Genomic DNA, 24,706 nt, shown 5'->3' with positions numbered 1-24,706 from the left:
AGTGATGAACCATCCTAAAAGTTCCTCCCAGCAACCACATTTCATTTGAGGTGAAAGCAGGGGCAAAAACATTGAGTTAAATAAGAAGAACGAACACTAGAAGGCATCATAAGTAACCTTTCTCCAGTCATGTTTCAATCAACACCAGTATCAAGTAAGTAGCTCAAACAAAACACGTACAGCCTATTTTTGTTTTTAGTTAGGTATTATCTCACCCATCCTTCAGTGCCGTTTTGGGTTAAGGGATTGACAAAGGACGAAAGGTCATCTCGCTGATTAACTCGATTCGATTTGATATCAGCCAAAAGAAATGCTATGCCATGTCATTCACTCCTTAGCAGAATTGCACCTATACAGGCTTCCGACATGATACCTTCCTCTGGGAAATACTCAATCTTTGTTCTTTTCTCGGCTAGTATTCATTTATACGTACGAAAAACATTGACATACTTTGTGCACATTGTCGGTGAAGATAATCTCAGTCTACATAGGTAGATAGAGAAAGAACCTTACAGGAGCCTACCCTGCCAGATATGGACTAGGTCTGCTTGGAATCCATATCGCCATTCCCCAGAGCTTTGTGTAGATAGCTTCTTCTCTTTCTCCCCTCGGTTTAGGTTCTTCGTTCACTAGTCACATTCTTACAGTTTGACCTATACCAGGTGATGAGAATCTCTGAGTTCTGCAGTCTTCGTCTTATCTACTTGTATGTGATCGATGAAGACTTCGTTCATGTAACGACAACTTTTGAAGGAAAGAGAAGCAAGCAAAGGGCCAAGGAGTAATAATCTAGATTGGTTTATCATTTGCATTGGCTGCGTGTCAAACGACCACAGCACAAGGAAGGGCGTGCCAGTTGGGCACAGCAGTTGGCAACTGTTCTTTCTACTTGCCGTGCAGAGGGACATACTCACATGATCCTTGCGCCAGATCGAAGATGTTTGCTTGTCACCTAATCCTGGGTGGTTTCTCGTTAGTTTATGATATCGCTATATACTCTAAATACCATAATTTGGTTCCTTTGTTCTCGTCATTATTACCTTTGGTAGCTTACCCTTTCCTTCTATTTTTCATCCGAGATACTGTTAACAGAACCAAGTCCCTTTAATGAGTATAGTATAAGGTCACAGGAAAAATGAGTTTAATTCAGGCTATGGAGATAACGTAAGTATTTATTGGATGCATTCGTCGTCAGGTCAAAACCTCATTTCATTGATTATATGTAATACAGGACTTATGAATTGTGAGGCCTGGGAGGCAGATAACAGGAACTAACACGTGTAATACAAGGCGATCCAATTCTTAATACAAAGGTTTTTATCCTCAAAGGAATTGCGGAGAACTAAGTTTAAACAGGACAATAACTAAGAAAACGAGACAAAGGAAAGGACGGAATACAATCTTCAAAAGAAACCACTGAACTGTGCGACGAAACAACCAATCAACACCACAGGCATACAAGGGAAGTGAAGATCAGGGTCATTCATTAATGTGGATAAGAAATGAAAAGGGTACAGAGAGGGGCTATATTGAAGCCCGGTTATGCTCAATGCGATTGAATATCCGTGATTTCAGAGACATCTGTACAGCCGCGGTCAGGGAAACGAGGAAAAAGAAGCATTGTGCACGCGAGAGAAGATATCATGGTTTTAGAACATGAACATCATCTTCGCGCCACCGCTACCGCTACCGGTCGTAGCCGCCGCCGCTGCCCCCGACGAAAGAACGGGTCCGAATCCAGGAGGAAGGTTGTTGCCGGTGTAGTAGGAGGTCGTGTCGTTGTTGTCCTGATTGATGGGTTGCATGAGCTGCATTGGGATATTGAATTGTGGAAGGTTCAAGTTCCGGGCAACAAGCGGAGCGGCAATCAGCACGATGAAAAGAATAAGCATGGCAAAATAAAGGATTGAGTAGCGGATAACGCGACGCCTCCGAAGCTTGGATTGTTTCAGAGAATAGATCGGTGGACGAATCTGCCGGCTATAAGGGGGATTAGCGACAGTCAAAAAGATCGTGCAGTACTCAAGCCTTCTTCTTACCTTGGACGCAACCAGAAGAGAATCACAGAATGGAACTTGTCAATGTAAGGAACACATAGAGCGGGCAACATGATGAAGAGAATCATGTGTCCCAGGATAAAGTCCGCAGCAAAGTATCCGAGCTCCGTGATCTTGCAAAGGAATTCACGACCAGGCTGAGAGATCGAATGCCAGCCCATGCTGTACCATTTCCCAGTCCACCAGGCGATGTTTGACTGGTCATGCTTAAATTCTCGGGTCAATGCCAGGGAGATGATCAATTTATAGATGAAGCGTTGAATAGCAGCCATGGCGATCATGCCGAGTAAGCACCGAGGGAAGCTCCATCCTTCCAGGAAGAACATTACCTCGAAGATGGCCATAAGCATGATCACGGCAACTGCGTGGGCAATGGCGGCGAGCACCGATCCAAACTTCTTGCAACACATGCTCAAGACGGGACCCATACAGCAAGCCATAGCGAACATCATTAGGGCGACACCGGCATTGACAGCAATAGGGGCTAATGCGACAATACCCACACGAATGAGCGAGTTGGTAGGATGCACATTTTTCGTGACTCCGGTCTGCGCATTGATGTAGAGATACGGTATAAGGGTCACCGCAACCAGAAGTAACGGGGAAATGATCTCGCTGAAGAAGATATTCGTGAGGCGAGCTCGGGGAACATCACCCGACAGCTTCTCCGATGGTACGCCGAGGACTTTCCGCTTGTAACCAGTGATTCTGGTACGAGACAGGCGACAGAATGCAATCCACGACGAGGCATGGGACCGAGAATTACCGCGAGACAGCCATCGCAGGTAGTCACGATAGTCGATGAAGAAGTCATTCCAAGCAAACTGGTGCGGGTTGAACAGGAAAGGAGAGATGCACAACGCCAGAAGAGACACCCAGAACCAGATCAGGGCCGGAGTCCACACGGTGGTCGTAGCAAAGAGCAGCATCAGCAGCGACCGGGCCCCAAAATAAATTGAGGGGCTCGCGAAACGAGAGTAGAGGACACCGAAAGGAATACGAGCCGTGGCGAAGCCTCGACCGGTACCGATGTAGCGGGCACCGCCGAAGGCGAGATCTTGCTGGACCGAATTGGCATAAATCTGGCACACGAACACCTCAAACATGAAGGAGAATGATCCGAAATGCTTGGCAAGACGAGTCGCAGCGCGCCAGAAACCTCTCTCGGTCAATTCCTGGACAACCAGAGGAACGAACGAGATGAAGAACACAATGAAGATAGAGACGATGCAGCGGTTCACCCAGTCCATGATTGGAATCAGGTTGACACAACCCGTCGGCACGAGTGGATCAGTAATCGGAACATTCGGGTTGTAGCGGCAGAGTATGACCTCGTGTCTCAAGGCTCCCATGTTGATCAAGACAATCATGAACATCTGCACCGAGAACATGATGAGCATGTTGTTGATATGGAAACCCGGGTGGGCATAGTAGAAAGACAGGAATCGATCGATGGGAAGCTGAGTGCCGAGGTAGTAGTATTCGCGAGACAGCATCTGTTCACCCATACCGGTTCCGATCTTGGTAGTGAAGTTGAGAATAGAACCGAAACCCAAGTCACGACCCTTGCCGCACTGGTAGTACTCGCAGTGCTTAATCCGACCACCGCGAAGGAGTGCGTTCATACCGGCATAGATATCTTCGTTGAGATGCAGACCCTTCTGAGCCTTGGACACACCACCTCGGGTGCACATGAAGATAGCGTTCAGGAAGTCAGGGTGACCATAGTGCAGTTTACCACCGATTTCAGCAAGGGTTCGAGCGAACAGCGTACCGAAGGTCTGTTCCTTTCCAGCAGCAACATCACCGAGAATGCCGATATTCTCCGAAAAGATATATTCACGGGCACCAAGAATGGCAACGGGGTAGGTCCTGGTAGACGGGAGACCGGGGGTGTAGGGAGACACATTGTCGGTTGTCATTTCCTCAAACTCGGCCAGAACACTGCGGATCTTCAAACACTCCTCCAGGTAATTGTCCTGGTTGGCGTCAACCAGTTGAATATACTCGCCACGGTAGAAAATAATCGCATGGTTTTGGTTGTCCGATTTGCCGTCACCGAGAATCGGGTTACCAGAGAGCTGGATGCGGAACTTGGGCTTGCGCATGCCGCTGTCCAGAAGTTCGCAGTGTCCATCGATCAAGGCCGAGTACAGTCTTGGCTCTTCGCCTTCGTTCAGCGGGGGCTCCTCGTCAAGATATGCGATTTGCAGGTCAGGGTATGCACGAAGAAGGAACTCGGTGTTCTCGCGTTCCTCCTTGTTGAACTTGGCATAACGCTGCATCGACACGCAAATCTTGAACTTCCGACGGGCCATTCGTTCGAGTTCCCGTTCGAGCTTATCCGAATTACCGCCAAACATCTGCACCACTTCGGGGTTCTCAACACGATACAGGAGTTTGATGGCACGGCTGTAATTCATAAAGCCAGAGATGGTGCGATAGAGGGTCTGAGAGCGAAGAGAAGCCCAGATACGAGTCCGAAGGGTATACTCGGGGGCGGCCGACTTGAAACCAATGCAGTAGAAGGGCAGGTCGTCAATCTTGCTCTTCGCAGCATCCTTTTCCGTCTTCTCATAATCACCGTTGAACTGGGAAGTCTCATCGGCCAAGATCTTGGTGTCCTTAACGAAGCAATCCCATTCGTGCGGATGAAGCTGCTTGAGATACTCCAGGAGAGTAACACGGGAGTACGGCTCATCTTCCCTGATGATCTCACGCAAGGACAGCAAGATTTTCTCACTGTAATGAGGGATCAGGACAGTAAAGGTTGGCATGTTGTCCACAGGAACGGGTTCCGGGATCGGTGTCGACAGGGACTGGGCGAAGAAAGAAATGCGACGCTCGGCCTCGCTGTGGCTGGGGAAGAACTCAGTCTCGAACGACTGGTCTTCCTGCGAGACGAAGAAGGTCGGAGCCCGCAATGTTCGCTTGCCCTCCTGCTCCGAGGGAACCTGATGGTACAAGAGCTTTTGAACATGGTCGATGGCCAAGAGATGCTCTCGATACATGGAAATGACGATGGCATTCCACACTTGAGAAATCAGGACCTTTGGCTTATACTTGATCTCCATATCCGTGGTTGCCAGGACCTTGGAATAGATACGCTTGGGCAGGCGAGAAAAGATGTTCCGCCAAGGACTCCAGATGGAGACGCCCAGATAGAACGAGCGAGCGACTGAGAAGACCGTGTTCAGAATAATGTACCAGAGATAACTGTCCAGGAAGTAGAGGGTCAAGTCGGTGAAGAACATGAGAGCCAGGAGAATCTGGGGTTGCGCCTTGCACAGGACATTGGGGATGAGCGCATCACCAGCGCAATGTTGAATCTTCATCGGCGACAGAATACGGATGGGATCCTTGAACGAAAGGGTCAGGAAGAAGTAGGATTCGACCAGCTTCGCCGCAAAAACGCAAACCCACAGACCGTAAGACATCCACATCTGGTTACCTTCAAGCCGAGGGAAGCTTGCAGTGAAAGTCTGACTGGCGACGTATCGGCGACCCCCCTTCGCCAGGTAACTACCGAACAAGGCACCAAGCGGCTGGAAGGAGAAGAAGAAGAAAGTTGCCAGCGCAATGAAGAACTGGACGATACCCAGGATGAGAGGGATCGAGCCAATGCCATCCGAGATGCCAAAGATGTAGATACTGGGACCCAAGTTGAGTGCGAAGACGACGAGGAGGAAGAGAAGCCGTTTTGTCAGATGCTGAGCGCCTGCCCACCGACGTGGGACATACGCCCACTCGGCAAGAGTAGCCAGGATCTGGATCAGACTGCAGATAGCACCACCCAAAGCGACGGCGGACCACTTGCGGGAACCCGGTGGTTGATTGTTCACCTGTTGTTGGTAGTCGACCGTATAGAGTGTCGGCGCGTTGTACGCGACGAAGAACCAGAAGGAACCGAAATGGATGACCCAGATCCGGTTAAAGTTGGTAATCATATGGAACCAGGACCGAGTCTCCCTGTACGTCTTGAAGAAGACCTTCTTCCAGTTGACATCCTTGAGCTTGTTCCACCGTTCGGCTGGTGGGATATCGACCAGTCTAGTTTTGTCGTTCAGCACGATTCGCTCGATACCTTCCGGATACCAGAAGAGCTGATTAACGTCATCGTAGCCGATGATCTCGTGGTGGTCGCGCTCGCGTCGCACGTACTTGCCATCGCGGATTTCATATCCCTGATCGCGAAGGTACTGGTAGAGAGGCGTGATGACATTGTTGAGGTAGCTGAGCTCCTCCACCGGCTCGACGCGGTTCTGGCACTCGGGAGAGTTCAGGTAATCATCGGCACATTTGAAGATGAAACAGAGACATTCAGGCATAAAGCGGACCTGATTGGCTTCACCCCAGCAAAGCAGATACAACGCGAGCTGGCGAGCGCGGTCGTGTTGTGACATGCGGTTCATTCGAGTCTTCCATCGGTATTCCGCGGCCTCCAAGCTGTTGTCGCCCTCCAAGGCCTCGAGGGTCGCCTGTTCATTCTCGGGGTTCTGGGCCGCTGCCGCTTTGGCCGCCTTGCGAGCCTTCCGCGTCTTGCGGTCGGCTTTGCCCAGCTTCATGTTCGCAAAACCCACGGCATCGTCCAGATCCAGGTGCGCAGCAAAATACCAACGACGGTAGTTGGCATTATCACCCCCAATGTAGTCCGCATGCAAGGAGAGCAGAGCCTGATTTGGAGTCATCCGAGAAGCCCGGGAATCCAACTGCGTCATCATATGATCGTACATGTTCCGCATACTGTCGCGCTGGAAGCCAAATTTGTTGACGAGATCCAGGAAGATATCTTCAATCTCCTCCTTGGAAAGGGGGATCTGAGCGTCCGCGCTCCATGCCGGATACGGCTCTCGAGATCGTTGGCCGGCGGGAAGGGCGTTTGAGTAGTCCCCATAAACCGGAGTCGACGCACCAGAGGAGCGGTTCCCACCATAAGAGACCTGGGACGATGGGGGCCTGTAACCGCGACCGCCCATCTGACTCTCGTTGTAGCTGTTATAGCGCTCGTCACCGCGGCCATAGTAATCCATGTCAGCAGCTCGAGCAGTCTCGGATCTCATCGTGAAGTCACTGAAAGACTCCGAGTCGTCTTCGGAATCCCCACGACGGCGGCCTCGGCCTCCTTGACCACCCTGTCCAGCACCGCCTTGGTCATAGTACTGATCATTGTAGTACTCATCCTGGTAGCCTTGACCGCCTTCATAGTAGCCATCGTGATGGTCGTAATACCCATCACCATGTTGGGAATATTCGTTTTGATCGTAATACCCCTGATCATCATGGTAATAGGCATCCCCTTGGCCCTGATGGCCGTAGCCATCATCGTAGCCGTGATTATTATAGCCAGACATGGCAGTGTCAACGAATTATCACTGCTCAGGAGTATAACTTCTATAGATCGGACGATAGATAGTGTCAGCTACCTGTTTTCAACACAGAAAATCGCGTTCCCTTCATGTCGAGTGAAGTTTGACACGTCATGGGGAGGCACCGTAGCAAGAACTCACTTTAGAATCCGCCCATTAAACTGACTTTGACAAACAAATAAGGAAAAGTCGTTAGTGCTCGAAGATTCGAAGTCTAGTCGATTGGGATTAAATCGCCATAGAACAGTTGGATTAAACGAGCGTAAGGAAAACAGGCCAGCTTTGTCGGACAAACAACAACTCCGAAGGCGAGCAGCACAATCGGTCACAGCCAGGCGACTCTCTTGACCGCAGCAGCCGATAATGCGTAGTCCTCACGAACGCAGCGCGCTCAGAACCTCAGGAAGCAGATGCGGGAGGGGAGAAACGGGTCACGGTGCGAGTTGGCGCCGATGGTTGTTGTCGAACGAACGAAGGGGGTAAACTAGTCGTTGCTGAGCCAATGTGCCCAGAAGCGGCAACGGTCGGGGGGTTAGGTAGGTACCTGCAGGATGCCAACCAGCCCCAACAATCCTGCCTTCTTCAAACGAATGTGAGAAAGAAGGAAGGAGGGACGGGTCAACGACAGCGAAGCGATGAGGCAAGAAACGAGTGTCGGGAGAAAATAAAAAGAAAAGAAAAGAGAGAAGGGGAAGATGGAGGAGGGTCGGACTTGGTGAAGATGGAAGAGAAAGGGATTGATTTCCCTGGTGGAGTAGGCAGGGAAATTGTTGGCACAGGCAGAGCCTAAGGATAGACTCGTGGTTATTTTAGGCACTGCAGGAATACGGAGGGAAGGGGAGTGGACGGCGTGAGCCACGTATGCGGGAGGCTTTCACAGACAGAACCACCGGAAATACCGGGTTGGTGCGTGTGCATTAGCCTGGCGCTGCCTCCTGGAACAGATCCAGTCACACATTGCTGACCACTGCTTATAGCCACGCACCGCCCCAGTGTCGCAGCACAACGAGCGGTACGGGACGCCACACTGGCATGTGGACCAGGGGGTGTCCAAAGACGCCCACTGGTGAGTGGTGACACTGCTTAGGTCGCAGACTCGCAGCTAGACCGCTGAGCGCCCGTGTTCTCCGGGCCCCTGCCGGGTAACGGTGACCCCTGAGACACGGCCCACTGCTCGGTGCTCGGTGGCGAGTACGGAGCAGCTTGAAGAGAATCGAATTCGAGAACCTGGCAGATAATTACTCCGTACTCCGTACATTACACCTTACCGACTCCTGTGGACATCCGACACCGTCCATTTTCCATTGGTATTCGGGAGGGCTATTTTTGTTACCAGCCGGTACCGAGTATGAAGGGATGGCATGGCCGGTTCTAATACTAACGGGGGGTGGAGTTGCGACCGAGGGTCCCAGGAATGGGGCTCCCCCCAATCACCACGCGGCATTTCTCCTTAGTTCCCTGCTGATGGGGGGTCCAACTCCTAATAATTCAAGCTGATGGGTACAAGGATAATAAGCCGTAATCTTACTGTTTTGTCATTTTTCTTGTTCAGCGCTTGATGATCGTGAAACTCGTTCACTTGTTCGCATGGCACTCATTCTCAAGCCATAAGAAATTACTTACGCTACGGAGCAGACAACTTTAGCTTGATCTCTATTTTGTTAAGTGGCCAGATCTGCGTCTTCTCGAAGTGAATCGAAGCATAATTACTAGAATAAACGTAGTATAATAATACGTCATGAATCCTTCTCCAGTCTTCCCAGACAAATTCTAAATAATACTACCACACCCTTGAACACTTCTTGCTGAGCTGAGCATCAAAACCAGATTTATGCAGCTAATTACTCCGTACACATTTGTGAGAATGATGAGAATGACTGCAGTGGTATGCATTAGACCAGCATGTAACACCTACAGGCCCTCTGATCCTGATTTAAAATGACCTAATTTGCGGATTGAGAGGACCAGTCACCAGCCAAGCCATCTTGCGGCGTTGTCAGATTATCTCAAACAATGAGCCCCCACAACGGACTGGGAATAATTCCTATTATCTCACTTTTGCGTCAACGGCGATTTCTTCGTCGAATCTCGATAGAACAGGCTGGACCTTTGGAGAAGAATGACTGAAACATCTCACGTGAAATGATTCCCAACTAAACTATGGCTGTCAGTCTTGTCCGGCAGTTATGCTGTACGGTAGTTATTGCAGCGCTGCTCTCCTATCCCGAGATTGCCAACTACCGAAGAAACCAAGTCACGATCCCGAACCACAGGTCACATTCAATTCTAAATGAGTACCGGCTAATGCAAGAGTTTGGCAAATGGGCACTCTGCTGGCAGCTGGATACCTTTGCCGATGAAAATCTCCGTGATCTTCCTTGGTTCTCGCCTTGATTCTTGCCGTGTGGCTGTGATCGATATCGTCATAATTTCACAATTTGCCTAGCGTGGGTCGTGGGCAGATCGAAGTGGATAGAATGAGATACCTACCAAAACAACCTACGGTTTCTGAAAATATCAACGATAAACCAGATTGACTTTCGACTTCCAAGACCTGCATGCAAGAGGCGTCCAGCGAATGCAGGGCGTGATGTCCTTACTGGTCGGGCAGATATACACCCGCCAACTGGACCGTGGATTGTTGGCCGTCCGAACCCCCGTTTGCATCACAGATTGACCACTCACAAGGACAGCTGCTTGGTACCTTCTCAGACGGGTCCGTTGGCTGCAAGTAAAGTCATCCATGGATGCAGTTCGAAGGGAACTCAATTTTGATTCCACGACCAGTTAAATTGCAGTCCCCAGCCAGCCGTGATTGTGGCAAGCATCCTGTGTGGTCCGGCGGCGTGTGATCCGCAATGATGCCCACCACCATTAATTAATGGAACAGGGGGTTCTCCAGCCTGATCCCGCATCAGAGAACCTCACAACCACTCTCTCTCTTCCTCTCTCTACTTTTTCCCTTTCGATTTGGAAGAAAGAAACTAAAGGAGACATACCTGGCCAGGAAATTAAGGCACCTTGTCGACGGCTGATGGCAGGTGACTTTCCAAGCAATCCAGAAGAATTCAAAAAAGGTTGCGGGGGATTACCGAATGCGATCCATACCATGCAAACCCGCTTTATATTAAGAACAAGTTCAGAACTCCCAATGAATACTTTATTGAGGGCCGATATTGCGTGCAAACTAATAGAACACGCTGTAGAGAGTGTGCCAGTAAGGTCTGGTTGGACAACGTTGAAATCAACTGAGGATGCTGATCAACTACGATAGTGAGTAAGAGACTGCGTCCCTGTGATGCTTGTAAATCAAGTCTACAGTCAAGTTATCGGCATAGAGCTGGTGTGTGAGTACAGAGTACTCCGTACTCTGATTAACATCAGAGCCCCAGATTGACAATTTATCGACAATTTTTCTTGCTGGTTGGAGAAAGAGTTCTTTTTTTATCCTGTGGTCCACCGTCGGAGATTGCAGAGTAGCGAGGGTACCTGTGGAAGAGCAGCTCAAGGATGATCACTGCGAACGAGTACTCCGTACCGCACATCATCTACTCCGTACACATCAGGGTCGTGCCTTCAGGTGATGGAAAAGACAGCGTGCTTGAGCCTCTTCTGGAACAGTGGACAGAGGATGCTGACTCGTCTTGGCATGCGCTCCGCCGGGCTTGGCAGGAGACAGTCCGCAGTAGTCGGGCAGATCAGCTCCTTCCAAGACTGGTCTATATCGACTATGTACACTATGTCTACGATCTATACAAAGCCAAGCAGCCCGACTTGCCTCCTCCCCCGTCCAGTGCCTTGGCGGGGGGCCCCTGTTTTTCTTTAAGGATGTCGTCTCCTACAATTGAATTGTTTCTTCAGCTGATATGTTGTTCAATGTTGATTTTGATTCTTGACATTCATTGAAACCTGCAGTTGATCTTTCATCAGTCGCTCGTTATTATTGTATTGGCCGTCATTCATTTTCCTTCCCAGTCACTCCTTTTTCTTTTTTTGCCTCCTTTTCTGCTTCGCCTTACAGTAGTAGAGGCGTAAGCATTGGGGAGTAAGAACTTTCTTTCAATTGGCAGCTGTGGTCACTGCACTACAGTCGTTTTGGTCCCTCCTTTGATATACTGAACTTGTGACTCGCTATGAAGTATTCCTCCGTCTTCCTAAGCGTGGCTCTCTCCGCGAGCACCGTTCTCGCCGATCTCGACCCTATCGTGATTAAGGTGCGACTGTCTACGCCAGGAAGTGTCCTAACCTGGTTCTCATCACTGACGTGCCTTTCTCGCGCAGGGTTCCAAATTTTTCTACAAGACCAATGGCACAGAATTGTAGGCCGTTCCACGAACCCCCCTAATGAAGTGTGACTGACCGATCTTAGCTTCATTCGTGGTGTTGCCTATCAAAGTATATATAGCCCTGTCCGTTTCTTGAAGTTGACATGCAACTGACACCTCCATACAGAGTCTTATACGGGCGGCGCGGGCACAGGCACGGATAGCATCAACTATGTTGATCCTCTGGCGGATCCCGCTACCTGCAAGCGTGATATCCCGTATCTGCAGGCGCTGCGTACCAACACCATCCGCACCTATGCCATCGACCCGACTGCAGACCACTCCGAGTGCATGCAGATGCTGCAGGATGCTGGCATCTATGTCATTTCAGACCTCTCCGCGCCTTCAGCATCCATCAATCGCGATAGCCCTCAGTGGAACATTGACCTTTACAACCGCTACACGAGCGTAGTTGATGCATTGGCCAACTACACCAACGTGATTGGTTTCTTTGCTGGAAATGAGGTCTCTAACAACCGCAGCAACACAGATGCCAGTGCTTTCGTCAAGGCCGCAGTGCGAGACACGAAAGCATACATCAAGTCGAAGGGCTACCGTCCAATGGGGGTTGGATATGCCACCAACGACGACTCGCAGATCCGGGTGGACATGGCCAACTACTTCAACTGTGGTCCATCAGACGAATCTATTGACTTCTGGGGCTACAACATCTACTCGTGGTGTGGTGATTCCTCCTACCAGGCTTCGGGTTATGAGACTCGCACGCAGGAATTCTCCAACTACTCAGTCCCTGTCTTCTTTGCCGAATACGGATGCAATGCCGTCCAGCCTCGTAAATTCACTGAGGTTGCCGCACTGTTTGGTGACCAGATGTCCAAGGTCTGGTCAGGTGGTATTGTCTACATGTACTTCCAGGAAGCCAACGACTACGGTATTTCTCCAGTTGCCTCCGTCGTTTCCGCATATCTGACTTTGAGATAGGTCTGGTCTCTGTCTCCGGCGACACTGTCAGCAAGTTGCCTGACTACAGCTACCTTTCCAAGGCGATTGCTTCTGCAACCCCGTCCGGTGTCAACAGTGCATCCTACACTCCAACCAACACTGCCGCCCAGGCCTGTCCGACCATTGGCCCCGACTGGCAAGCCAGCAGCAAGCTTCCGCCCAGCCCCAACGCGAACCTTTGCGAGTGCATGGTGAACTCCTTGAAGTGCGTTGTGAAGGACTCCGTCTCTGATGAGGATGTTGGCAAGCTCTTCGGAACTGTCTGCGGGTATGGAGTCTGTGACGGAATTAGCACCAACGCGACCTCCGGCCAGTATGGTGCTTATAGCATGTGCAAGGCCAAGGACCAGTTGTCTTTTGCCATCAACCAGTACTACGAGCAGCAGGTGGCGCAGGGGAACGGTGCTTCCGCCTGCGACTTCAACGGGGCTGCCCAGACCCAGACTCCCAGTACCGGTGGTAGCTGCGATGTCCTGTTGAAGGAGGCTGCTGCTGGGACCGGCACCGTTACATCCAGCCCTACCAGCGGCTCTGGCGCTGCCAGCACTGGCAGTTCCAGCGTTGGTGCCGCTCGACCCATGGCCGCTCCTGGCAGCGTCCAGGTCGGATTGTGGCAGTTTGGTGCTTACATCATTACTGCTGTGATTGCTGGTGTTGGTATGATCGTTCTGTAGATGTACCCGCCGTCGCAACGCGTGGGTTCCCTTTTGGTTGCTTGCATTTAGATATTCTTTTTAGATCTTTGCGATTTTACCTTGTATATGTATTTGCCCATGGTCGCCAACCACGGCGTCATCTTTTTCAAGCTAGAGTCATCTTTGCTTTTGCTTTTGAATGTGTTTACACTGTAGACTAGCAAGGTGTTCTAGTTATTCATTTATTGTATTACTAATCCATCGATTTTCGGCTTCTGCTTTACACATTATCTTCCAATTGATTGATTGCCGTGGAAACTTTCATTATAATTAGTTAACACAAGTCCGCTAATACTGTCAATAATGCAGGTTCGTTCGCAGCTTGCTTGCTGACAACAAAAGTCTTCTTAGATTCCAGTATCAAATACCGACCGACCTCCTCATGAGATGTATCGCTTTCATGCAGTAGCTGATGATACAGGCAGTGGAAGACCGAGGATTCGCCAACAGACTGCTCCGCAGGCAGGCAGGTTAGCTTTTTATCTTCTGGGAAGATGAATCGAAGACATGCTACGAAAGAAAGAACGAAAGAAGGCACTTACTTGACAACCCTAGGTCCGTCCCGAACGACGTCTTATACGCCTCTTCCCCTCCAGAAACACCCATATCCGGATGATACGTTACAGCCGTGCTCCCCAACGCGAGGGCGATCATGGGAGGGACATACGGGTAAACCTGCAGCTCCGGTCCATCGAGGCCTCCTCCTCCCTCCTTGGTTGGCCCGGCGGTGATGAGCTTGAGGATGTTGACGGCCGCACACTGGCCCATTGACAGCGCGCGTCCGACACGTTTGATGCCGGACCAGTCTGCGATGTCGCCCACGGCGAAGTGTATGTGATTGTTGGGGATGGTGGCGGAGAACTGCAAACTGGTTCGACAAATCAGCGATATCTGTAACAGTTGGCTTCTCTGTTTGAGGTAGAGCCCGGCTGACTTACGATGGAAGAACTTTGACGTATCCCTCTTCGTTCAGGGATTCGGGTGGTAGGAACTCTGTTCTCGGCAGGTGACGAGATGTCGCCCAGATCGTGTGTCCAGCGATGATCTCTTCGCCATTCGACAGCTGCACTCTGATTCCCTGATCGCCGGTTGCTGTCTCGTTCAGCACACGAGTCTCCAGAAGGACCTCAACTCCGTCTGCCCTGAGTGTGGCTAAAACATTTTCCTTGAACTCCTCTGGCAGCGGCTCGTTTGAGAGGAGACTGGCTCGAGAGTGAATGAGAATGACCCGCTGGTCCGGATAGTGATGTTTGATTTCTGCCGCGAATTCAGTGCCCACGGCTCCTGTTGACAATAGTGTCAGTCATTTCAACGTGTTCACCAACTCTCGGAGCCTCTTCTGCCCTTACCACCTCCAATTACGACGATGGGATAGTTCTGAACTCCCTCCAACTTGGCAATGTGCTCCTTGGCATCCTGGATATACTGCTGTCTCGTGAAGCGTCTGGGCAAAATGGGCCAGTCCCGCTGCAATCCCGTGGCAGCAATGAGGTAATCATAGTGAAGGACTCGATCAGGATCGTCGTCCGACGATGTACTACTTCTCCAAAAGGCGCATTTCCGCAGCGGGTCGATCTCAACCACTTTTCCTTGCAAGATATGCACGTTTGCCCTCTTCAAAGCCGGTATGTCAGTATACCGCACCCATGCGCTGTCGGTGACCTTGTTTTTGACGTGCACCAACGGCGTTCCCATCGTGTGGACTAGTGTCATCCAGAATTTATCAGCCACTTCATCCTAGGAAATATGACAGCAGTGCCAGGATCTTACAAATTCCATCCCTCTCATCCACAATCGTGATTTTCGGCAGCACGTCGGGCTTGCGAATAGGGCCCAGGTTCATCACCGATGGAAAATGTGGCTTCCCGTCGCAGATGTTGAGCATATTCAGGACCGCGTAGAGGCCACTATACGACGCTCCGACGACGAGGATATGCGGCGGTTTCGGCGGCGTCATGTTCGTCTGATTACTCGTGAGTACTGAATCTTGATATGATGGAAGAATTAGAGATCGTGGTAACGGCTGGGATTTATTCAGATTTAATGATGAGAGCGGAGCTGTTCACGCAGCATTTGTAATCGCAAATGTCCTCACCTCAGGATGTGGGGGAAAGGCGTGCCAGGTTGGCCAGGGGTCCTAGGTACTGATTATATACAATTCCCACAATTATTTCCCACTGAGAAGGCTAAAGCAAGCAGAGCTGCCTGCCCCACCCTTTGAGAGCGACATGGCCAGAATCAAATCATAATCACCAGATCCTGAGGTCGGAGAATCCAATTCCACAGTTCCGGCAATAGCCACGCGTAATTATTCGTTGCAATTGTTGCTGTGGGCTCTGCTTGCTTCAGGTGGTAAGATGATGTTACCTAGGTAGGTAGTAACTAATGCGGGTGACCCCACTTAGGTACGTGCCTGTTATCTAATCAGATCATCTTATCTGATGGATTTGGCCCGCTTGGGCGGGTTTAGCACAGAACCAGATTCAGAAGATACCAACTTAGGGTCTTAGATACTGTACACCGTATTCCGATACCGGCCGACTGGCGTCTCGGTCTTGTCTTGCGTTTTATTTTTTTTTCTTTTTTCCGGTTGTCGTTTCAGTCAGTCGGAAATAATACTGCCGTGGTCCCATGGTGGCGCCACTACCAAAGACAGTTAATTAATGCCATTTCATGTCAATTGACCATCCTTTACCCTTAAGGGTATTCTTACCCTGTAAGGAAAAATAATAATATTGGTATTAATTTAATCATTTTTTCCCCGGGTTTGGTTTATTTTTAAAAAATAAATTGCCTCCGGTGAAGCCGGGTACGCGACGTCGTCCTCTTGAGTGCAGTACAGTACAGTATACGTAGTGGTTCCCTCGTTTGGAATGGGTAGTTGAATTGGTGTATCACTATCTTCTCTTGTCTTTAATAATGTAATATAATTGTGATGGATCTTCCTGCTGGGTTGTTTCCCTTGGGCAGGCAGACTTTTCTGGTTCTCATCTTACCAGAGCATTGGAAGGAATCCGTGTTCCGGTTTATTTATATATAATCCCACTCATGAGCTACTACTCTACTCTGCTAGATAATAGTACGGAGTGATGGTTACTTTACTGTTTATTAATATTTTTTGTTTATTTATATATTTTTTTTTTTACTATAACCCGGTAATTTAATTTTAATTTTAATTTAATTTAATTTTATTTTTTGTACTTATACCAGTTGCACTGCAGACTCGGCAAAAAAGAGGTGCCAATGACATCAACTTCTTGGTGAATCTGAACCAGGTATCGCGTCCGCCAACAATACCACTAATGATTGTAGTACTCCGTAGTATCCAACTGTTGTCCTCTCCACAGAACTTGCAGCACCTGTCAACCCACGCTGTCAAATGAAATTCTGTGAGAGTTGTTAGAACATAGTAAATCGTCTCCGTGGCCACTGGCCAGGGCATCTGATGGAGCGGACATTGTCTGGAGAAGCTGACTCGTCCGCTCAATCGTCATCTTATGAGAATCTCCATACTGATATCTTAGTCAATACGTCTGGTTGGAAGGAAAATCAACATGGCCGACACGCTCAATTTGAGCCTGGAAGATGACCATCCCAGCTTCGTCCAGCAGAGGATATTCGACATCCTCAATGACGTCCTCCAACCAACAAGCACCACGACACTCGAAGACGCAGCCAAAGCTCTCGATAACCTCCACCCGGACAGGCGACCGCGTCTGGTCAGGAAAAGGAAAGCTCGGACAGCTTTATCTACTGCTTCTTTGAGCCGTTTCACACGGTAGCAAAACAGATCCCGCATACACACCCGGCCCAAGACAAGCTGGCCGAGCTGGTCAAGGCGATCCAGAATCTGCCCTCGCGACCAGTCCATATCAGTCAATGGGGGGACTTTGAGCTCTGGAAGAGTCTGCCGCTGTTTGGTGAGACGTTCAGCGATGCATATGATGTGAGTGGTAGACAGGTTACCCAGACGGGCTTCTCTGCTGACCTACTACAGAGTGATCGCAACAAACCCCTCGACCCAGCAGTCAAGAACCAGCGAAACCTGAACTTCCAGAGCTACGGAGCCCGCCTAATGGGCAACGGCAGCATCCCCAACGACCGGTATTGCATCTGGGCACTGGCCGACGCGCTGGAAGGCCGATACGACAGCGGCAAAGGCCGTCTCCGCAAGATCCTCACCGACCCGACGGCCGATCCGGAGGTCGACATCCACGTCGCCATTGCGGCCGAGTGGATTTTCCATGCTGGCCATGTCTTCTACCGGAAGGGGCCTTTCGTGGGCGGCGATTACCATGGGCCGCTGGTCAAGGGGCCCGGGAAGACGGCTTTCAGTCCGCAGCGGTGGAAGCTGTGGAAGGATCGGCTGGTTGAGTTTAGTCAATGCGAGCAGCTCAGTGAGGGGACGAGGAAGATAGCCCGGGACGCTGTCCTCAAGATGGAGGAAATTGAGAAGGATCCAAGGACGAGGGATGAGTGAAGCTAAGAATCACATGAAGCCAGAAATTCTTAGGTAATATCTTCTATATACTTCCCACGTCTCCAGTTATTAATATGACGATTATTGAATGATCAGCCTGCTTCATGTTTACCTCAGCCATATATCACGTGATGAAGGGTATCTGTGAGTATATAGACAGTATCATTGACGACCGGCAAATGCACCGCTGTCATCAATGATATAGAATTCAAATACTTAACTGCTTTCTCCTAACCATTACGACAGTTTTCCTTTTTCTCATTCCTTTTTTTTTCTCTATAATCACCACTGGTGGATTGGCGTGACTAAGAGGTATCCTTGCCTTCGCCGTTGCTATGCCAACACGGATCTACAGTGTACTCCACACCAACTGACGGAGATAACAATCGAGTTAGTTGATAAATCCTGCAGCGAGAACTGTACATATACAGGGACATACAGCTTGCGTGTCTGTCGATTTAATTTTCTTGAATGGAGTCTGGGCCTGAGGCAGCTGGAGAATACAGCAGAAAAGAACCAGCAAAATGGCAAGGTTGAATCTCGCAAATCCCGCCGTGCTCAACGCTCGCGAGTTCAGTCAGGCGAAACGAGCTTGCTCGCCCGAAAAGAAGAACACGAAAAGCGGGACGCGAGGAGTCCTTGCTGAGGAAGAGAAACATCAGCGCTCTACGCTTGACGACCGCAGGCGTGTGCGGGAAGTTAATACGATTAATACCCATCTTAGGAGCCCAAAGAAGTCTGCTACAGCTGCTGTCAAGACCGTGTCTGCCGCAAAGACGACTCGATTGACCAGCAAGGCGAATGCCACAGATTTCGACATTTTCGAAGATGAAGAATCTGCACCTGAGGATAGCAAAGTCTACGAAAATCTTTCTACCAGTCGCTCTCACACCGCGAAGACAAAGCTTCCTCTGAGACACGCACATGTGAATTCGATCACTCTCCCACCCTCCCGACCTTCGAAGCAGAAGCAGGTTCGGAGAGAGGAATCAGAGGACGAAGATGACAAGGAGAACCGTCTAGTGGACGACGAAGCGGAGGAGGTTTCTGAGGAGGAAGAAGAGGAAGAAGAGCCAGACGAGGAATTGGGAGCGGAGTCAGAGGAAGATGCAGAACTCGACAGCCCGAAGCTTTCCCACGAGTCAAAGACCAGGAGGAATGTCGATAACCAGAAGTTCTCGCGGTATAGGGAGCCACAGGAGGAATCAGAGGACACTGAGTCCGAACAAGAAGAATCTGAGGACGACGGTTTCGACTCCCTCGACGACTTTATCGTGAGTGACAGCGAGGATATCAGCTATCACGAATCGCTCGATGGTCTGCCCGATGACGATGACTTGGAGATTAAGGCCCCATCGCCGAAGCCGAGGAGGAGGCTGATACGGGGTCGGAGGCCTCGAGTGGAGCGCATCAGTCACTTCGACATTGATCCGTTTAGGCACGCGCAAGAATCTTCGCCTCCTAGACCCCACGACGAATCTCCTCCCACTGTCGGGTCGAAATTCGCACCACTATTCCCTCATGACGAAGAGAAAATAGGACATTCCGATGGAAATGACGATGTTGAGAAACATTCTACTCGAGTTTCACGGTGAGTCCTCGCACTTAACAGACAACGACACTCGAGTCTGACAGCTGTGTAGCTCAAATTCACCCACGAAAAAGCACCAGGAAAAGAAGATGGCAACACCGCCGTCTAGCCCGTCCAAAGTACACCTCCCGTCCCCATCAAAGACGAAAGGTCGGATACCGCCATCTCCACACCGGGAGAGCTCCGACGCCTTCTGGAGCCAGGAAGTGACCAATGATTGGAACGACCTGTTCTCGCCGAGGAAGGAGAGGACACCGGGTCGTGCGCTCCAACGTCTGCTCCATGCTCTGGGAGAGGACGTTGTGGAGGAAGAGGGCGCAGAGGACTCACGGTCCTCTTCTCCAACAGAAAAAGAACCAAAGAGCCCGAGTAAGACGGCATTGAAGAAGGCAGAGGCAGCGCAGAAGAAGGCCATTCTTGCGCGAAAGAAATCCTTCGACAACAAGAAAACCGGCTTCGCGGAGGAATTCCTCAAGTTCCTCGACGACAAAGCCTCCGGCGGCCAGGTACAGAAACTAGCCGAGGCCACCGGCGGCATCAAAATCATCTGGAGCAAGACGCTGCAGACAACAGCCGGCCGGGCCAACTGGAAACGCGAGAAAGAAGCCGGCAGCAACGAGATCCGGCACCACGCGACGATCGAGCTGGCAGAGCGTATCATCGACTCAGAGGACCGGCTGCTCAACACGCTCGCGCACGAGTACTGCCACCTCGCGAACTTCATGATCTCGAACGTGCGCAACAACCCGCACGGGCCGAGCTTCAAGGCCTGGGGACGCAAATGCACCGAGGTAGTGAAAGACCACCCCGTGTATGGCGGCCGCGTCGAGGTCACAACCAAACATACCTACAAGATTGACTACAAGTATGTCTGGCTCTGCGTGGACTGCGGCCAGGAGTACGGCCGGCATTCGAAGAGCATTGACCCGAGCAAGTCGAGGTGTGGGCGGTGCAAGGGCTTGCTGCAGCAGATCAAGCCTAAGCCGCGGAATGTGTCGCCGAAAAAGAAGAACAGCAGCAGCAGCAGCAGCAGCAGCAGCAGCAGCAGCAATAGCTCTGTCGTCCAGAAGATCGACGAGGTGACTCGTAGCGTCGGAAGAGTCAGCTTGGCTGGTTGATTTGAAGCACGCACATGACATGATATGATGAATCTGATCGGATCTATTTTTGCTGCACCGTACCATCTTGTACCATACGATGTCTATCAATCTCATTTTTGCCTCATCAATTCATATTGCCAGATATGTAACTAGCTATGTATTGTTTGATGCCATCATGTTTTCCTGGTGTGTACCGAGATCTGGATCTGCTGTGAGATGAGATGAGATGACATGAGATATTACCGCTGCTCGTCATTTCGTTCTGTCTGTTTCGGATTCGGATTCTTCGTCATTTCTGGACATGCATACCTATTTAGGCAATGAATGTACATGTACGTACTACGCCCAATGTTCACTGAGGTTGAGGACTCGAGAAACCTCATTGCAGTTACCTCTGCATGCCTGTCTGCCAACGTACTGTCTAGGCACTTATTAGGCGGTCAGGTTGTCATTGACATCGTTAACTAACTTCACGCAGAAATTTGGCAAAATAAAAATTTATTATTGTTATTTTTTTTTTCATCAAACGTTCCCCTTCAGACAGGGGCAGTCAATTTCTCTCTCTCCTGCTGTCCCCTTTTATTATTAATTATCATTGATGATCATCTGCGTATACATTTCATCACATCACGGTACTTTCCTTCCTCATCATATATCTCATATCATATATCCTCCCCCTCCTTCCATCATTTTCTTTTCTTCTCTTTTCATCTTTATTCCCCTCCCACTGAATTAATGTTTAACAACCGAATAAACCCCAGTTCCTAACCTCCAACGTCTCAACGAACTTCCCCAAAAGGTTGCTCGCCATCTCCTCCTCCTTCGACAGCGCCCGCGGATCGCCCTGCAGATCGAACTCCTCGTGCGGCACGTTGACAAAGACCAGCAGATCGGTGTTCTGCGCCTCCAGCCGCACAAGCAAGAAGTGGCAGCTGTACGTCGAGAGCTGCGGCCCCGCCGCGCTGGAGCTCGCCGTGTCCCCGTCGATGGAGACGGGCGCAGCCTGTCCTCCCGCTCTTTGCCGTTTGGGCGACGTGAAGGAGACCAGCCCCGCGTACGCGGGCACAGGCGGATTGAATCGCTGCAGCGTAACCGGGTGCGGCGTGTTGATCACCTGCATCGTGTCGCCTTCGTCGCAGATGTCGCGCAGGTGGTAGAGCGCGGCAGCGATGTCTTCCGTCTGCGCGTTGGAGTGAGCGCCGTTGGGAGGGACTGATTGCTCCGTCAGCATTTTGAGGACTTGGTCGCGGGGCACGCGCTCGTTGATCTCGACGATGAGGTTGGAGAGAGTTGTTCGCGAGAGGAAGATCTCTTGGTGGTCGGGGACTTGGCGGACGTCACTGGAAATATATTAGAGAATGACAAGGACAAAAAAGAAAAATGAACAATTCAATAAGCGTAGATGTATCAGAGCAAAACAGATCAGATTAATATGCTCTTCATTCATTCATTCCCTGGAACAGAACAGAATGATGATAACAACATGGAGATGCAAAGGTTATGTAGCCAATACACAAACAAGCCCAAGAAACAAAAAAAAAAATCACAACAGTCTGCTGAATGGGTGTATATATTCCAATTTCAACCCAGATAAACACGAACACGAACACATTCGAATACGTATGTGCGTGATAGGGAACACAAACACAAATAGCAACAGATAAAAAGGAAAAAAAATAAAATAAAGATACATGACATGTATACCAGGTAGAACCTCCACAGCCCCTTCCCCCCGAGAACAATCTAGCATTGTATGTATACTTGTATTTGCAGGCATACGTACCTAGCATCGATCCACCCCTCAGGAATCGCACCCGCAATGGCGCCTCCAAAAAATAGCTGTTCGCAAAAGCCCGCCATGTTATGAAATTTCAGGAAGGAAGTATTGTTCAACACAAATGAGTGTTGTATGCCGGTTTTGTGTTTTTTTTTTCCCCCTCTCTTGTTGTCTGGTGCGGAGAGAGTATCAAAAGCTATCAAATACTGACTGTTGATTGAAACTTGACGACTGCCGCCCAACCTTCCACCACTCACTCACTCACTTACTACTATTTATCTTCACGCTGGCTCGACTCGATTTAATCCACCATTAAACAGGTAGACATAAAAAAGCCAGGCAGGCAAAGCTCTCGGAGTGCAAGACACTGGAGCAATCAGAATCCCTGCACACGCCAGGCAGAGAACGCCAAGCCGTGGGTTTGGGAGACGAACAAATCAAATCAATCGATCAGCCTATCAGCGCGGTCCAGGAGAGATACCTAGACAGGGGAAATAACCGGTTGATGTTTGTTTGTTTTTTATTGTTCACTGCCTGTCGGGCTGGAGTAGTCCGGTGTCTAATAATATGACGTCTGGAGTTCGTCGGCGTGGGAAGCCGGTTCCGATAATAATAATTAATTATGATTGGTCGGCGGGGCAGCCACGGGCATACAGTACTCCGTATACTCCGTATACAGGCCTAAAACCACACCTAACATCTACGATGGGAAAGATACCGAGTAGAGAAATGGCAGAAAGGAAGAAAGAGGAAATAAAAGATGGCGACATTTGTGAAGATGCAATCTTATTGCTTGATGACTTGTAACTGGCATTTCAGCTGCAGCAAATACCCCACGTATACTTAATAGTCATGCTTCAATCGTCCCGATTGAAAGTGTAAACTCACACATCTAGAAGCTCTTCAACATAATCCTCCAGATTGATCATCTTAAAGCGAGATCCCCACTTCGCCCGGAACTCCTTCCGCTTGTAAGCAAAGCTGGTGTTCGAAGCAAAGCTGACGAGCTCGACCGTCCATCCCTTGTGCAGCGCGCGCTCGACCATCTTCAAAAATCCACCCGAATACTCGGCTTCCGCCGCATCCCCGGTGGCAAGCACCATGGTGGCTGGTTTCTCAGCATCCACCAGGCTTTCCAACATCTTCAAGTGCAGAATTTCGTCCACACCCTGTTCAACCCATCTCTCCTCAGGGGAAGAGCCCATCTCAGAGCCGCTATTAACCCCATGAGAGAGGGCGTTTCGAAATTTCAGCTGGCGAGGCGTCCACTGTTTAGCCTTATGAACGCGATCCAGGATATTTGTTTCGTAGCCAATCCTCTCGGCTTCGTTTATGGCTGCAAAACGGTCGGAGCCCACGAGGACCCTCTTAGCCGCAGGCCTGCCACGCTCCAGAATAAGTGAAAAGTTATGAAAGGACAATGGGAGACGACGGATGCGGGTCGTGACCGGGATGTTATGGGATATTTTGTAACAATCATGAAATCCGATCATGATCTGTAATGATGATTAGCAGAGAAGCCTTGAGAGTCTGATCCAGGAAGAAACTTACGTTAGAAGAATCAACGAAAACATGGATCTTCGAAGAAGGACCCGAATGCTTCTGGCTGGATGAAATCTGCACAGCGAATTCAGGAAATTGCTTCAGTAGTTTGATCATCAGACCTGCTTTCCTCTCGGCTGACGACTTATATTTGGTGGACGGCACGCCAGCAGAACTGGCTTTACCAAGGTGTTTCGGGGAAGTTGTGTTGAAGCTCCCATCCAGCTCATCGCAGGAAGAAGGGGGTGTCAGAACGGGATCCGATTTCCCAGATGGTGAGCCCACTTGGGGAGGAATGAACGATAGACTTGACGGCCGTGGAACAGGAGAGTCAAATACGCTGACATCCCCATCCGAGTCTCCTGTAGACGTGTCTGAGAGGGCCGCATCATGGTCAGACAGACTTGACGTCTCTATCTTCGTGCGGGCATCACGACGTCTCAAAATGAATAGTGGAGGAGTCTGTGAAGGATGGAGGTCGGCGGACGACAGCTTGCGAGGGCTCGTGTCACAATCTACTGCTTCCACAGGCTCGACGTGATCATGACTATCGAAGACTAGCCGGGGTGGCTGGTTGATAAGGTCCCAGAGGGATCCAAAGTCCCCAAGCCTCCGATGACCTGCATCCTGGTGTGGGATATCCTTTGGCTGGCTGTTGGACTCGGACTGGCCTCGGTCTGAGTCAATAGTGGGCTCGCGATACCAAGGACGGTCTAGGTGGCTGGTCGGATTCGTGGGAGTGTGAATGAGATCAATCACCGCAGTGAAGTCCCAATTAGAAGATGATTTGGCTGATGGCATGGAAATATA

General features: G+C 50.1%; 7 protein-coding genes across 7 annotated transcripts; 3 read left to right on the top strand and 4 right to left on the bottom strand.

Annotated features, from left to right (window-relative positions):
- Positions 1 to 1,649: 1,649 nt before the first annotated feature.
- On the bottom strand, positions 1,650 to 7,408 carry VTN77DRAFT_8819 (uncharacterized protein; the record flags this gene model as incomplete). Its single annotated transcript, XM_069425358.1, has 2 exons — positions 1,650 to 1,980; positions 2,040 to 7,408. 2 exons carry the CDS (start codon positions 7,406 to 7,408, stop codon positions 1,650 to 1,652), a joined length of 5,700 nt encoding a protein of 1,899 aa, XP_069274288.1.
- Positions 7,409 to 11,556: 4,148 nt separating this feature from the next.
- On the top strand, positions 11,557 to 13,385 carry VTN77DRAFT_8818 (uncharacterized protein; the record flags this gene model as incomplete). Its single annotated transcript, XM_069425357.1, has 5 exons — positions 11,557 to 11,637; positions 11,705 to 11,742; positions 11,793 to 11,818; positions 11,876 to 12,640; positions 12,691 to 13,385. 5 exons carry the CDS (start codon positions 11,557 to 11,559, stop codon positions 13,383 to 13,385), a joined length of 1,605 nt encoding a protein of 534 aa, XP_069274287.1.
- A 419-nt stretch (positions 13,386 to 13,804) lies between these two features.
- Positions 13,805 to 15,363, bottom strand: VTN77DRAFT_8817 (uncharacterized protein; the record flags this gene model as incomplete). Its single annotated transcript, XM_069425356.1, has 5 exons — positions 13,805 to 13,857; positions 13,949 to 14,274; positions 14,345 to 14,690; positions 14,756 to 15,109; positions 15,177 to 15,363. The coding sequence occupies 5 exons, from the start codon at positions 15,361 to 15,363 to the stop codon at positions 13,805 to 13,807; spliced, it is 1,266 nt and encodes a 421-aa protein (XP_069274286.1).
- Positions 15,364 to 16,960: 1,597 nt separating this feature from the next.
- VTN77DRAFT_8816 (uncharacterized protein) lies at positions 16,961 to 17,886 on the top strand (the record flags this gene model as incomplete). The annotated part of the gene is made up of 3 exons (XM_069425355.1): positions 16,961 to 17,125; positions 17,197 to 17,352; positions 17,404 to 17,886. 3 exons carry the CDS (start codon positions 16,961 to 16,963, stop codon positions 17,884 to 17,886), a joined length of 804 nt encoding a protein of 267 aa, XP_069274285.1.
- Positions 17,887 to 18,410: 524 nt separating this feature from the next.
- VTN77DRAFT_8815 (uncharacterized protein) lies at positions 18,411 to 20,595 on the top strand (the record flags this gene model as incomplete). The annotated part of the gene is made up of 2 exons (XM_069425354.1): positions 18,411 to 19,477; positions 19,530 to 20,595. The coding sequence occupies 2 exons, from the start codon at positions 18,411 to 18,413 to the stop codon at positions 20,593 to 20,595; spliced, it is 2,133 nt and encodes a 710-aa protein (XP_069274284.1).
- Positions 20,596 to 21,316: 721 nt separating this feature from the next.
- Positions 21,317 to 22,437, bottom strand: VTN77DRAFT_8814 (uncharacterized protein; the record flags this gene model as incomplete). Its single annotated transcript, XM_069425353.1, has 2 exons — positions 21,317 to 21,917; positions 22,361 to 22,437. 2 exons carry the CDS (start codon positions 22,435 to 22,437, stop codon positions 21,317 to 21,319), a joined length of 678 nt encoding a protein of 225 aa, XP_069274283.1.
- Positions 22,438 to 23,238: 801 nt separating this feature from the next.
- VTN77DRAFT_8813 (uncharacterized protein) lies at positions 23,239 to 24,697 on the bottom strand (the record flags this gene model as incomplete). The annotated part of the gene is made up of 2 exons (XM_069425352.1): positions 23,239 to 23,850; positions 23,906 to 24,697. 2 exons carry the CDS (start codon positions 24,695 to 24,697, stop codon positions 23,239 to 23,241), a joined length of 1,404 nt encoding a protein of 467 aa, XP_069274282.1.
- Between the last annotated feature and the right edge of the window lie 9 nt (positions 24,698 to 24,706).

This window comes from Rasamsonia byssochlamydoides (assembly GCF_041956645.1).
Source record: "Rasamsonia byssochlamydoides strain NRRL 3658 unplaced genomic scaffold VTN77scaffold_79, whole genome shotgun sequence".
NCBI lineage: Eukaryota > Fungi > Ascomycota > Eurotiomycetes > Eurotiales > Trichocomaceae > Rasamsonia > Rasamsonia byssochlamydoides.
This window is presented reverse-complemented; position numbering and strand designations above follow the sequence as displayed.